General features: G+C 46.8%; 5 protein-coding genes across 5 annotated transcripts; 3 read left to right on the top strand and 2 right to left on the bottom strand.

Moving 5' to 3' along the window:
• Positions 1–387: 387 nt before the first annotated feature.
• Positions 388–1,239, top strand: BKA67DRAFT_587469 (uncharacterized protein). The gene has a single exon (XM_046104322.1). The coding sequence runs from the start codon at positions 731–733 to the stop codon at positions 926–928; it is 198 nt and encodes a 65-aa protein (XP_045951283.1). The 5' UTR covers positions 388–730; the 3' UTR covers positions 929–1,239.
• A 1,439-nt stretch (positions 1,240–2,678) lies between these two features.
• On the top strand, positions 2,679–4,734 carry BKA67DRAFT_587462 (fungal-specific transcription factor domain-containing protein). The gene is made up of 6 exons (XM_046104321.1): positions 2,679–3,021; positions 3,085–3,192; positions 3,254–3,322; positions 3,426–3,694; positions 3,744–4,001; positions 4,054–4,734. Exons 1-6 carry the CDS (start codon positions 2,901–2,903, stop codon positions 4,696–4,698), a joined length of 1,470 nt encoding a protein of 489 aa, XP_045951282.1. The 5' UTR covers positions 2,679–2,900; the 3' UTR covers positions 4,699–4,734.
• Positions 4,735–4,802: 68 nt separating this feature from the next.
• On the bottom strand, positions 4,803–6,918 carry BKA67DRAFT_596131 (cytochrome P450; the record flags this gene model as incomplete). The annotated part of the gene is made up of 5 exons (XM_046105260.1): positions 4,803–5,407; positions 5,476–5,743; positions 5,847–5,954; positions 6,053–6,569; positions 6,800–6,918. 5 exons carry the CDS (start codon positions 6,916–6,918, stop codon positions 4,803–4,805), a joined length of 1,617 nt encoding a protein of 538 aa, XP_045951281.1.
• On the top strand, positions 6,868–8,419 carry BKA67DRAFT_651727 (uncharacterized protein). Its single transcript, XM_046106083.1, has 2 exons — positions 6,868–8,025; positions 8,098–8,419. The coding sequence occupies exons 1-2, from the start codon at positions 7,240–7,242 to the stop codon at positions 8,353–8,355; spliced, it is 1,044 nt and encodes a 347-aa protein (XP_045951280.1). The 5' UTR covers positions 6,868–7,239; the 3' UTR covers positions 8,356–8,419.
• Positions 8,420–10,536: 2,117 nt separating this feature from the next.
• BKA67DRAFT_133296 (uncharacterized protein) lies at positions 10,537–13,331 on the bottom strand. Its single transcript, XM_046095019.1, has 7 exons — positions 13,176–13,331; positions 12,802–13,057; positions 12,417–12,752; positions 11,990–12,361; positions 11,862–11,936; positions 11,205–11,807; positions 10,537–11,120 (listed from the first exon to the last, which is right to left on the bottom strand). The coding sequence occupies exons 2-7, from the start codon at positions 12,960–12,962 to the stop codon at positions 10,913–10,915; spliced, it is 1,755 nt and encodes a 584-aa protein (XP_045951279.1). The 5' UTR covers positions 12,963–13,057; positions 13,176–13,331; the 3' UTR covers positions 10,537–10,912.
• Between the last annotated feature and the right edge of the window lie 129 nt (positions 13,332–13,460).

Raw genomic sequence — 13,460 nt, 5'->3', positions numbered from 1 at the left:
CGTCATGTGTGAGGTAGCACGTATCCTACGCCGCCCCACAAAGTCTCAAGGTATAATCAGATTGCACCCCAGAGGGCGGGAAAGGTATTGCTTGATAAGAACTCATATGCATGCAAACCCACGACTATAGCGATCTTTTCAGACTAGCTGCGCGTTGAAATGCGGTATCTCCTCTTATCAAAGACGTGAGTAAACAGACTGGGAAGTGATCAGTCAAAAGGTCAGTGATGCAGAGAATACAAAGTCTTCTCGGTGTTTTTTGTAATTGGCCAGTTTCGCTCAGAGAGCGATAGGTCTTCATGGCTAGCCCCCACAAGATCAATTACTCCGAAGAGTAACCCAGCCCCCCTGCCCCGCTCCATGGCGTTGAGTGACGGAAAGAACACGATTGATCAAGCGCTAGGTCAGTTGCACAAGTCTGTAGCCTTATCAAACCTGTCCCCGTTGGCCCCCACACATGTAGGTTAGTAAGTCGCACGCATGAGGATCGCGTAGACTAACTAGTCAAAAGGTATTCTCAAAGTCCCGCGAGATGCAGGGACGTTCAAACGTAGATCCTGATAGCGGATAGCACGCATTAGAAGCAGTGGAACTTTGGCATTCTACGAATTTACCCAAAAGTTCCAATCAGTCCACGGTGGAATGACTTGTTCCGTTTCTAAGTGAATGAGCTTCTATACCCTTCGGATAACTGGATTTTGTCATCAATACGACCAAAGTTTGTGCGGCTATGACTATGTTACTGGGCCAAGACACTATCGCCGATGAATTTATCGCTAATTTCAAGGTCGGATTCGAAGAGGCAGTAGCCAGTGGCCGAGAGGTCTATCGAGACTCGTATGCCGACAGAAACATTGGAACCGCTTTATGTGTAGTAACGTTTGAGACCGAAAGCGAAGCAACCACCATGGCGGATGACTATGTTTAAGGGTTTGGGAGCTCGTATCTATACTGCGTCGATATCTCGCGGGTTAAGACCTGCCCAAGAGTTAGGGGCAGGCAGCGGTGGTCTCAACAACCATGGGTTCCGCACACCAAGATGCCAATGGGCGGGATCAAGCAGAGCGGCTACGGTCGTGAAAATGGTCAAGAGGGCCTCATGGCGTATCTCAACTCGAAGACATCTCAATAAGCATGCAGGTAAAGGAGCCAGGCAGGATGCGCAATGGGTTACAGTCGCTTTCAATCCGTATTTCAGCAGCGTGTTCAGCTTGCCTCCAATGCAATTTTCAGGGCTGATCCCCGCTATATTTTCCCCGAACGTGATAGTGCCAGAGCATGCATCCCCGCACTAGACTAACCTTACATACAGTCCGTGTCAAAATTTATGTAACCCTGTCATGTATCGCCAAGCCGCTAACCAATTCTGGTAGACATAACCGGAATATTCGCGTATATGTATTTACTACCTATCTGTATACCATCCTTCTGCTTTGATGATATCTTCTACGCGTTGGGGCATAGAATCTGATAAGTTCCGGAGTATTTGCTGTGGTATCGCGTGCCAAGCTTCTTTTGCAGCGGCGATAAGTGCTTGTAGTGTTTCGGCCGTATCTGGGGCGTGTTCAAGCCACGGATAAAGTTTATATATCTCCTTCTTCATGACTGCCCATAGGTTTTCTATAGGATTTAGGTCCGGTGAGTATGGTGGCCATTTCATTACCCGTATCCCCTTTTCCCGGAGGAGCGCTGTTACTATTCTAGCCGTATGGACTCTCGCGTTATCGTGCATAAAGATACCATCGCGGGTTACGAACTCCGGGAGGAATGCTTCGTACAGAGCTCGAATAACACGCGCTGTAATCCCTTGCCGTTTAGACTCCTCGTCGCCGTCAAGGGGGACAAGACCGGTCCGGTCGTGATAAGAAAAGCAAGCCCATAACATCTTTTTTACCCCTTTCCTACACCGGACTTCTTTTACGTCGCCAAGGCGGGCTTGATCGCACGGTCGCGTAAAAGTCCACACAGGCTGAATTCCAGTTCCTCGTTCAACTGAACACTCGTCACTCCAGCGTATCCGACGCCACCAAATCGCCGTCCATCTTCTATGTCGCCGAGCCCATTGAAGACGCTGTCGGGCGTGATCAGCAGTTAACATAGGCCGCCGCTTTTGGAGCCACTTGCGTTTACCCATTTCTCGTAAAAGGTTACGAAGCGACGTTAATTTAACCTTATCGTCGACCTCCCGAAGGAGGTCACGGTGCTTAATATGGGGGTTTTCATGGTGTATAATATCGTAGATATGGTCGCGGTCTTCTTCGGTCAATTTACGCTTCGGACCGCGTTTCGAGGGGGTATGGTCGGTAGCTCGCCGAGCTATAGCTGCTTCTCGTGTAATATAGCCTTTAATCGTCGATAACTTGATTTCAGGGTGCTTTTTATGAATTCGATTAGGCGACCAGCCTAGAGAACGGAGCTCTGAAATTCGAGCTTTCATAACCTCTGAAAGCCCAGGACCCCGCGGCGGCATCTCGACCTTGGATACAGTAGCTTCAGAAAAGAGTGTTGTTTAGGTAAAGGTGGTGGGTGGTATCAGCGTTTAGAACCACGTAGATTGGTACCAGAATTGGTTAGCGGCTTGGCGATACATGACAGGGTTACATAAATTTTGACACGGACTGTAGACCTTATCTAAGAAACTTGGGTAGTCTGTATTATGGATTTCTTTACGGGCCATGGTTGGTTCGTTGAATTTGTAGGAAGTCTCGTCTTGTCTCGTGTCTCGGCTGAGATGGCAGATAAGGTACTGATCATGCCTAGTGCCATTTCAATCAGAATTATGAAACACATTAACGAGACGCATCCTTCCATCCATCACCCATCATCTTGACTCAGTCGAGTTTCTGAATTGCAGCGGGCATCAGTCAGGCCTCGAGACGACCTGTTTGCCCGTATCCATCATGTTCAGACACATTCCAAATCTAGAGATCTCCAACACAACTGGTGCATGCTGGACCTGTATTATGAGGGCCAGTGAAGAACCTGACCCTTATCGCGAGGTATGTGACAAGCAGTTGCCAGGTGCGTAACCCCAGCGCGAGATTATCTCCCCTCTAAGCTGGCGACTGACCCGATACACCGCAGCCTGTTCAGCATGCATCATGAGTGGACAAGTGTGCGAAGGGTACCACGCCAGATTGAGGTGGCCTCAGTCTAACAATCGCTCGAGGCAGCCGATTGAGGCGCGGCTCGGTAAGAAGCCCTCCGCCTTTGAAGTAATTGTCAGTAATAGCGTATTAAACCTTTGCCTTAGCTCTATACTCGGCAGTGTCGTCGCTTGGCCTACCTCGGAACGATAATAGGCTGCTGGAGCATTATCTTAGTAAGTCGGTACATGACGGCACCCAGCATGTTAATCACAACATTTTCTTTTCCTTTGCTTCTTTTCTTGTCTTAAGAGAAGAGCTGACAGGTCCCGTCAACAGAAAATCTCTCAAGAATCTCTATAGCCATCGACTATGATGGAAACGGCTGGAGAAAGCTTGTAGGCGTGAGCCTCAATGAACCGGCACTCCAGAATGCGCTTTTGGCAATATCCGAGTCGCATCTCAAGCGCCTACAACGGAAAAGCACGTCGCAATCACGTTTTTACATCCACAAATCCCTTCAGCATTTGCAAGGCCGATTTCAGGAACCCGCCCTTTTAAACAACGAGATCACGCTCATGGTTCTCCTGGTGCTCCTGGCGTACGAGGTGCGTCGGCCCTTCAGTATGCTGAGCTCCATTGCCTGACTGCGAACAGTTGTGCGAGGGTACAGATCTTTGGAAACAGCACTTTACTGGTATTGCCGCTTGGTGTCAAAACCGTAGTGACCTCGAGGACATTGATCCATTTCTCACTACATTCATCACGATGGTCGCTACACAAGTGGTACTGCATTCCCGAGGCGAATGGCGGCAGAAGAGCTATCAAATACTAGAACGGCTCCTTCCACCATGCGTAAGCCAGAACTCTGTAGAGGTGATCCTGGGAGGGTCTGCGGCTCTCCCTCGACTAATTGTAAGCCGCGAAATCAGGATTGGGCCGAACCTCAAATCTAACCCGTTTGCAGATGGAAGCTTGTCGGTTGGAAGATGACCTCACAGCGGCCAGAGCGCTATCAGATCAAAATCAAATAGAAGCAGTCTTTATTTCTGCTAAAGTGCTACAATCAAAGATCCGGACTACTCAAATCCTCCCCGAAAGTCAGCTGCAACTAAGCTTACTGAATGCACCGAGCAGCGTGGCAACTCCTCACGACGGATTGTCAATACCTTTTGAATCTGAAGCTTTCGATTTGTACGAGGCTGTGCGCTGTTCAGCTGAGCTTTTTAGGTACGCGTTGCACGTATTCGTACATCGGATCGTACATGATCCGCTATCAGGTGATGGGCAAGGCGTACTTGTTCAAGAAGCGATATCGGAAAGCCTGCGGATTCTTCCAATTATTCCAGACACCAATGGTCCAGGAACATTTCTAGGTTGGGCATTAGTTGTTATCGGCGCCGAGATAGATACTTTGGATGAGAGAGAGTTCATCACCCGGCGACTGGAAAGTCTTACACTTTTGTCTGTGAACCATGGCGTCTTGGCATTGAAAGTGCTCAATGAAGTGTGGCGTCGCCGAGATGATCTAAAACTCGGGATAGGTCTCTGTCGACGGATACGTTGGCAAGATGTTATGCACGATATGGAAGTGGATCAGGCACTTGTGTAGCAATTTCACTCGTAATTAATCTCAGAGAGTATGCGACTTTTTCAATTGGGACACCATGGAGTGTTTTTCATCAATTCACCCCTCGTAGAAATGCAAACGTGGATTTATTGCCTCCTGCTCAGTCGTACTCTCAATCCACTTTGCATCGTGAAGAAATAATTCTCCACAGCAATGTCAGGCGCACCATCTTCCCATTCCATCTCATATTTCAATACGAGGCTCGGTATCAGTTTAGTCATCTCCAACATGGAGATGTGTTGCCCTGAGCATGAGTGCCTCCCGGCGCCAAAAGCAATCCAGGCGCGATTCATACTTTTCAGGCGGCTTGCATCGGTGTCGATCCATCTCTCTGGTTTGAACGAATCAGGATCCGAGAATATATCCGGATCCCTTTGCATCACCCATGGGTTGAAACCTATCTCGGTGCCGCCACCCATGTGATACCTTTTTCCCTGCTCGTCTAGTAATATAGCACCGCCAGGTGGTACCCCACGGGGCAGTATCATGCCCACCGAAGGATGCAATCTCATAGCCTCACGAATGACGGCAGAAAGGTACGGTATCTTCGATGCGTCGCTGTAAGACACTATGGATCCTTTGCTGTCCAAACCTGCTTCACGAAGTTTGGCAACTAGTCGGTTCATCGACTCTGGGTTACGAATGAGGTAGTACAGAATTGCCTTAACCGCCGTTGAGGTGGTGTCACCGCCTACCAAAACAGTAAATCATCACGCAGATCCTCGATATTGGTTTATATCAGTGATGAGGGCGACTTACCCGCTAGAATATTGCCAAACGTGTGGGAGTTGATCTCACGATCCGTAAGAGAGGCCGGACTTTTGCTTTGATTTCTCAATAGTCGCATCAAAAAAGTACAAGGAGCCGAAGGGTCGTCGTCTTCGTTGATCTTCTTCTCTGCAGCTGCACGCTGGTCAACTGCCATAGCCATGATTTCTCCAGCCAATGAGTCGGAAGGCCCATCCAAGAACTTGGCAACGAGCGGATTTCCTAAAAGAAACTTGTGCGCCCATGGAATTTGACCAACCTACCATGCACCAAAAAGAGTGTCAGTCTGTTGATCTTATATGTGAAGAGAGAAAATAAAAAGAATTCAGGATGATAGCATAAGTTCATTTGATGCTTCTTACGCATGCGATGTATGGTAGTCCTGAACGGACTTGGTGGCAAAGCTTTTTAGTATCACCTTTCCGAACAAAGTCCAGGTTTTTACCGAATGTGATGGTGAAAATGGCATCCTGGCTTTATCAGTATAATCGGTCGGTGTAGTACAGTAGTAGTCTCCTTCAGGAGCAGACTAAAGGACTCGGAGGGTGTGGGTGGGCGAAGGACTTACCATCGCAAAATAGAGCATATATTGACCTAGGTCACAGGTTTTTCGCTGCGAAACATATATTTCATCGAAACGATCTAGTAGACTCTTCAAGACCTGATCCACCAGCGGCTCAATTTGAATGAGAGCCTGCAAAGAATAGGCGTTGGCAGCATTGCGCTTCATTCGCGTATGCATGTCCTTGTCGGCCAACACCAATGGGTCTGGTATCAAGCCTTCTTCATCGTAAAAGCGGCAGGCTTCATAAAAGCCCGCTTTGTAGAAATGGCTGGAGATCCCATATATGGACTCGAAGAAAGTTAGATCGCAAACGGAGACGATTGTGGGCGAGACGCGAACAATCTTGCCATACTTCTTGTGTAATTCAACGTCTTCCAGGTGCGAGGTTCCTTTCCAGACAGACCAAAGCCTGGGTAGTGAGGAAATCGAGTTAATGAAAGGACCAGGGATAGAGTGGAGGTGACCTCGGAAACGATTGTAACAAAGTATGAGTACCAGAAGTAGCAGAAATATAACCAGACTGGTTGATGATAGCCCGTAGACGTTATTGTCATTAAGAAGTTGCGGGCTCAACATGGTCAACATAAAGATCTGACAAAGTATAATGTCATACCTCTCAATCAACCTGGATCTAGTAGCTTGAGATTGAAAGATATTTTGAATGAAGTTATAATGAAAAACACCCTAGTCTTAAACACGTGGTCAACTTGCAGTCTAATCTTTTCGGAAATATTGGAACGAGGCGATTACGTTAACCCTACCGTGATAGGACTACTTAGTTCGGCGTCGGCGGTTCTCTGCCAAGACGAATGCTTGGCGCTATTTGTCCGATCACTTCGGACAATTGAGCAGATAAGGAAATCTAGCATAGCACGGCATAGGTTACGAAGCTTTATTCAAGCTATGCAGATCGGCGATAGTGCGTGTCGGTTGGATAACGCCTTTGTTAATTCGAATGTGTAACACGCAATCTGACGACCAAGCAGGCAAGCAACCTCAGGTGTGCGACGGGATGATAACATCTCGCAACGAGGAGACAAACCGATGATAAAAGGGTTCATCAACCCATATTAATTCGGAAATCACTTTCAACTAAGAAGTATCGGAAGTCTGTGCTCCATCCTTCGTATTACAACCTTGTGTCATATCTCCTACACTTCAAAGCGCTGCTCCACTGTACACGTTGAAAGATGTCGATGACATTTACCGTCCACGCGCCTCCGGCCACGACCGGCGTTCTTAAGCTCACTGGAGAGCCCAGGTTCTCTATCAAGTCATTCGATTGTGACATCAATAATCTTGAAGAAATCATCGAGGCTATCAAATATTCAGGTTGCGTTCGAGTCAAAGGGTTTTTGAACCCAGAAGAGGTTGCTGCTGCTGAGGTTGACGTGCGACCTGCTCTCGATTCCGCCCAATACAGCAGTCCCGACGATCCCACTAAGCGCCTGGCACGCCTTCCTCAGCATTCTCCGAAGCTGACGGAGAAAATACTGACGGACAAGCTCTATTTAGGTGTCATGGACAGATTCCTCAGCATATTACATACTTCCTGGCTAGGCGCTTCCAAGAAGGTCGAGACGGTGGAAGTCCCTATTGTAGCTATGTCATCAATTTTTGAGGTCGGACCTGGAATGCACATGCAAGACCTGCACCGCGATGATGGCATTTGGTACAACGATTTCCCTGCCATCGAGCCCGAGGAATACCAGTTCGGCCGCGATGTATCGATTAGTTTCTTTGTGGCTGGTAGCCGTACCACGGTTGCTAACGGCGCCACCAAGGTCATACCTGGTAGCCACCTGAGCGCAGCGGACTCCCAGCCGGACCCATCACAAGCCGTTGATGCAGAACTCGATGCGGGAGATGCATTCTTCATGCTATCCAGCTGTTACCACGGAGCTGGGGAAAACAGCACGTCAGATGAGATGAGACTTGTGTATGCTCTGTTTATGCAGAAAGCAAACCTTCGTCAGGTATTTATACATCCATTAGGAGATATTTATATGTCTCTGATCCTCAAATAACGATTCTGAGATATGCGACAGGAAGAAAACTTTGCTCTTTACCTAGACCATGACTTAGTTAGGTCGTACCCCTTGGACGTCCAGCGCCGCCTTGGATACGATGTCTGCATGCCCAACCTTGGCTGGGTGGACCATGCCTCGCCGTTGGAGAGTGTTTTGAAACAGAAGGGAGCTGACAAGCGAAATATGCCCGGATACAATGCAGTCCAAGGCATTGCAGACGAGCGTGCGAAACACAGCTGGCATGAGACTGAGGCAAAGTCGCTCGGACTTAACTAAGTGTTTGAAAGTATCAGCCAGGAGACTATTAGTTCCGCACACAGAGTGGATGAATTTCTTGTCCTTAACTGTTGATCAAAATACGCTGCTTGAAAATTGGTTCTATTTTGTATTTGTTCATATACCCGTGAGATATGAAGATGAAATCTGGTGATCAAGGGTATGAAGTTGAAATAGTTTCGCTTTTAGTTCTCTATATTGTGGACCAAAGTGTCAGAGTTTCTGCTTTTCGCTTCTTGTCTAGCGACTACACTCTTGAAGTAAGTTGGGTAATATATATAATCACTCAGTTGTAAAGCGGTCACCTAAGTATCAAATAGAATCTATGATTAGTATGATGCCTAATTTGACACTACTTGGGAGTTTCATAATATATATGCAGCACAATACGAATTCTATATTATTATCCTATACGCATCTATCTTTCTGGGCATTCACAGATGTTTATTTACCTTCTGAACTTGATTTGAGGCTCTGTAGAGTCAGTCCACTCATGATGACAATTTTTATATCCTGGTAAAAAGGGTTATATGTGCTCTAAGTCAAAAACCTCTGTGCAATCTTTCTCCATGTCGATAGGTTAAATGCGTCAGCTTGGAGAGAAGCGCATAAAGCGAGACCACTAATCAAAATCCCTCATGCCTTTATATATACACAAACTTCCCACAAGGGTTCCTCTAGTCGACTCTATAATTTACTCCGGCTTATCAACATCATCATGTGTTGCGCACTAGTAGGGACTTTTCAAATCTGTTCCTTGAAAATTGAGGGAAGAATAGATGTATGGAGAACCTGCCATGTTTATAGGTTCGGTCAAGACCAATTAGATTTGGTGCGTCCATATCCTTTGTGATCAATTTAGGCTACTCTATCAGGCCAGACTTTCTCCCCATATAGAATAAGCGGAGTATTATATCGCGTTATTGCAAACTACCAAATTACTGGTCGATTCCATGATTAATATGATTTGTAACCCCTGAGATTGTATGTTCTAGCACAGGTGAAACGCCACTCAATCTGTCTTTGCTACCAAACTTTTCTTGGCTGCCAAACAAAGATGGCCAGCTGATCTATGAAGCTGATTTCGCGCAAACATTTGTTACATTATTTGATAGTGATCTTGAAAAGAGCGTGGGAATCTTGCATTATTATGTTGTCTTAATATAGTAATGGAAGGTATATACATGCATTGTCGAAATTGTCCTTGAATACGACACAACGATCATATATGTTTTGTCTGCTTGGTGAGTCATTAATATAATAGCGTATCACTCTTTTCATAGAGTTGATGATCGCTACGGCAATAAACGAAAATTGGTAGGTATCTCTGCAGGAACGATGCAATATATGCATTACCTTGGCTATTACACAGGTGAGCGTTTATATAGCCGGTATATAGAGTGTAGAAGACGGAATTTGAAGCTTACAGAGTATTGGAACTGCACGAATGACACACGAATATGCTGTAAGAGCCAACAGACACTGTATATAGCAGCCTCGGGATCACAATCGAAACAGTTAACATTCATTTAGTAAGTAGGATTAGCCAAACGTTACCAGATGCGGCTTACTTCTGCAAGCCATCTTGATGCAGTTCTCACTTCCGTTTGTCAGCTTGCAATTCGCTTTTGGAAGCGAGCGGATGCCCCCAAATTTTCCAGTAACGTACATAAATCTGGGAATTGGAGTTGCACCGGCTCTTGGGGATTAGAATTCTGACGTCTTTTTTTAGAGCCTCACTTTGGGAGTTGAAGTTACTCCTTATCTAGGAAAAGATTCGCCACAAGATTTCAAACTGTCATTCTATTTGTAGGACTGTTTGTTAGACAACGCGTATAGGGCCAACCCCGCTAAAAAGCTCCAAGACTTATGCATGCCGCATTCAGCGGTGTGTGACTCCATGAGTGACGTTCGCCACATGCCAAAGCTTGAATCATAGTCTCGATTAAGAACTGTTCGGAAGGCCACCGTAATAGTGAGTCACCAACTTGTAATAAGAATTTCTCGCCATAAGAAGACCCTTACCATCGTGGTAGTGGGTCTACTGTAATCACTTCGCTTGTCGCTAATATCTTCCGATCTCCGCTAGTGTGGCATAGGCGTGCGTATGTACTTGCAGGCAAATCTTCTTGACCCACCACTAATGGTTATGCAAACCCGACTACTTAGTCTAGTTGACAAGTCGACCTGACGAGTGACTCCATCAATCCAAGAGCCAGTCTAGAATTATAATCTTCAGTCTTGTTTATCCTGTGCAAGTAATAATCTTAAGGAGCTCGTTTAGGATATTACCGTCTTAGTCATGGATATATTTTCGCCTGGGACTGCTTAAGAGCTTACTTGAACTTTGAGACAGTATCGAATATAAATGCATCTCATTCTTTCGACGTTGCATTTATTATAACTCTGGCTAGCCAATTTATTTAAATATCAACGACCAATGACGTATGGCATATCCAATGCTTGAGTCTCCATGAGTTCCCAGTCTAAGTACTTCTTTTCATGTTTGTATAAACTGTCAGTCGATCGAATCAGTCTAACTTTCCAGTGCCAACACTTAACACATATCGGGGGAGCCTTGCGCATTAACATGATCCCTTAGTAATAAGCCAATGGACTTCAGCGAGGGGCTTATTGCCACAGCAGCCCCACATTCGAACGCCTCGGCAGCGTTTATGAAGTGCTGAATAAGGGATGGCGAAACAGAGCGATAGAGTAATGGCGCCCGTGCCCCTCGCAAAGCTGCCATCGTCGTTATAAAAAGGCTATGGAGAATATCAGCTCAAAGTTGGTTCACCGCAGCGCTGAATATGCTGCGGTCATCAGAGGTATCTTGGCAGGTAACTGACCTGGCATATATGCTCCACGTACTCTGCGGGCAACACGAAAGAGCTGCTACGGCACTCGTGACGAAATTGCAGTAGGACTCAAAGAAACGTGCACAATCCGCCACCGGGGCATCAGTAAGTGTGTCCATGTATATCACACCATATACTGCTGGCCAGTAAATGCTAGTGAGGCAAAGAAAGTACTGCATCTGCAGAAAATGCGTCGCGGCAGTCAGAGGTGTGCAATGCGTGTCCTTTGACAGTCTTCCCATCACTTTGCCGTGTCTCTCAAACCGAAAGCTCACGGGAAGGTGGCTGTACCAAATCTCCAGCTGATGAGCAAGCTCTGCCGCGATGATTGGAGCGTAAACCTCTCGCTCGCGTGAAATCGTAACTGATGTAGTGCAACGCCGTACCATGCGCCACATTGAGATTTCTGCGAGAAAGTAAGCTTTCCCCGCTTCACTAGGCATGCCGGTGGTGTCGAGCGGGAGCTGGTCCTCAACCATGTGCTGCCGGCTCGTATGGAATGGCCGCCAAGAGTCGAACGTTTCCGGAAGAAGGATTCGATCATCGAATTTCCAGACGTTACTCTCCGGCATGTCTATGTGATAAGCAAGTTCGCTGTATAACGGTCAATCGAGTTGGAATTATGTTTGTGGAGTTGAGAGTTACGACCTTTCAATAAGGAGGATTGACCAAAAACACCGCCGAAGGAGTTCCATTGTGGGTTTATCCTCATCATACAAGTGACTGTCCATTATTAATACCGAACGAAGGAATCTTGGACGGTGCCGGAATCTAACCATTTGAGCAATGCTTGCGCCTTACATGAGGCCATCAGGATATAATCGTGGGCTTGACATGGCTTTACCATGACGTTGTAGTAGATACTTAGAAGGGCTAAGCATTGAACGCTCCTCAAGCTGAATTCAAAGTGTACACTCGGGAGCATAGAGAGAGCCCGTTCAATGTAAATTGAATCCGGCCGGCTAAGATATGCTTCTCCGATATCTGCACAGGTTGCGACTGAGCCGATTGCTGCGACCAGAAGTGCAAGACATGTGTCGAGAGATGCATCATTGCCAACGATGATTTCGTTGTGGTATGTATCAGAGAAGTCCAGAGGTAATATAGGGTACCAGTGGTAGATTTTATCGCAAAAGGTTTTGAAGGCACTGCATAAATATTGGGTAAGGCTTGATACGGAATATGGTTGGGACTCCATCTTACCTAACTGCATCATGGTAATCAAACGTAAAGTCCGGCACAGCAGCGGATTGGGCCAAAGTGGATACCTCTGTTCTTTCTAGAATTGCTAGTCGCGCTGCTAACTTCGAATCAAGCCCTAAGAGGCACATCATCGATGGAGTCTGGATCGTCATGAACGGGAACTCTCTCCTCCAGTTTCGACTGATGATAGACTCGTCCGCGGGGTATTCACTCAGCTGTTTCGGGAGTTCTGCAGGGTTACTGGAAGATTGAGCTGGGACGTGAGTGGTTCGCAGAGAAAGCAAGCTATGGATATCATCCAGGCGTTCTCGAATCGCAGCGAGTTCTTTATCTTGTCTGTGGAGAACTTGTGAGTATACCATGAGACGGTTATGGGGTATCGTACCTGGAAGGAGCGGGATCCGCTGTCCGATAAGTGCAAACTATGTCATGCTGGTTACAAAAAAGGCATCTTGGTCTTTGCCCGTCACATTTTGTCCTTCGGGACCGGCATGTGTCACATGCCTTTGTGGCTCGCTGTCGTGGGGTATATATCGAGGCGCTCATCGTGATACAACAAAACAACTGTGATATCAGTCTTTTTGTTTGCCCGGAATCGAAGGTACGTAGGGTGTCGTCTGACTGAGTATCGTACAAGATCTCTGTCCTGCATGTTAACGCCGTCATGCTTTGAAACAGCGCTTGTTTACTATGGTGGAGCATTGTGGAGTGGGCTCGACCTCAGTCATCTGAGCGAGCCCAGTTGATCCACTCACTAACCTAATGTACTTTCCCCTCAATTATCTCTGCGGTTACATTGTTCAGTGTCTAGCCTTATCGAGAAGTTTCCCGTATCCCGTTTCCCGCAAACGTGGCCACGCCATATGATCCTAAGTCTCACTGGATGCAGATATCAGACCATCAGAAACCTCGCTTCATCAATAATAGGGGAAACACCCTGGCAAAGCTTGATGTGGGAACCCCGCATGGGTCGCCCGGAGCCGTTTGCAAGTTATCCGGGGTAGAAAAAACCACAGCCTGGTACAATATTATGAATCGGTCCCT

This window comes from Truncatella angustata (assembly GCF_020726525.1).
Source record: "Truncatella angustata strain MPI-SDFR-AT-0073 chromosome Unknown BKA67scaffold_13, whole genome shotgun sequence".
In the NCBI taxonomy this organism is placed as follows: Eukaryota; Fungi; Ascomycota; class Sordariomycetes; order Amphisphaeriales; family Sporocadaceae; genus Truncatella; species Truncatella angustata.
The sequence above is the reverse complement of the archived record's forward strand: the minus strand, read 5'-3'. Positions and strand labels throughout refer to the sequence as shown.

Excerpts from the sequence above, each read along its gene's own strand:
- BKA67DRAFT_587469 (XM_046104322.1), top strand. The coding sequence starts at position 731 with ATGACTATGTTACTGGGCCAAGACACTATCGCCGATGAATTTATCGCT.
- BKA67DRAFT_587462 (XM_046104321.1), top strand. The coding sequence starts at position 2,901 with ATGTTCAGACACATTCCAAATCTAGAGATCTCCAACACAACTGGTGCA. Across the intron at positions 3,022-3,084 it reads ATGTGACAAGCAGTTGCCAG|CCTGTTCAGCATGCATCATG; the intron begins GTGCGTAACCCC and ends GATACACCGCAG. Across the intron at positions 3,695-3,743 it reads TGGTGCTCCTGGCGTACGAG|TTGTGCGAGGGTACAGATCT; the intron begins GTGCGTCGGCCC and ends GACTGCGAACAG.
- BKA67DRAFT_651727 (XM_046106083.1), top strand. The coding sequence starts at position 7,240 with ATGTCGATGACATTTACCGTCCACGCGCCTCCGGCCACGACCGGCGTT. Across the intron at positions 8,026-8,097 it reads AGAAAGCAAACCTTCGTCAG|GAAGAAAACTTTGCTCTTTA; the intron begins GTATTTATACAT and ends GATATGCGACAG.
- BKA67DRAFT_133296 (XM_046095019.1), bottom strand. The coding sequence starts at position 12,962 with ATGAGCGCCTCGATATATACCCCACGACAGCGAGCCACAAAGGCATGT. Across the intron at positions 12,753-12,801 it reads GCGGATCCCGCTCCTTCCAG|ACAAGATAAAGAACTCGCTG; the intron begins GTACGATACCCC and ends AGTTCTCCACAG. Across the intron at positions 11,937-11,989 it reads GCGCAAGCATTGCTCAAATG|TCACTTGTATGATGAGGATA; the intron begins GTTAGATTCCGG and ends AATAATGGACAG.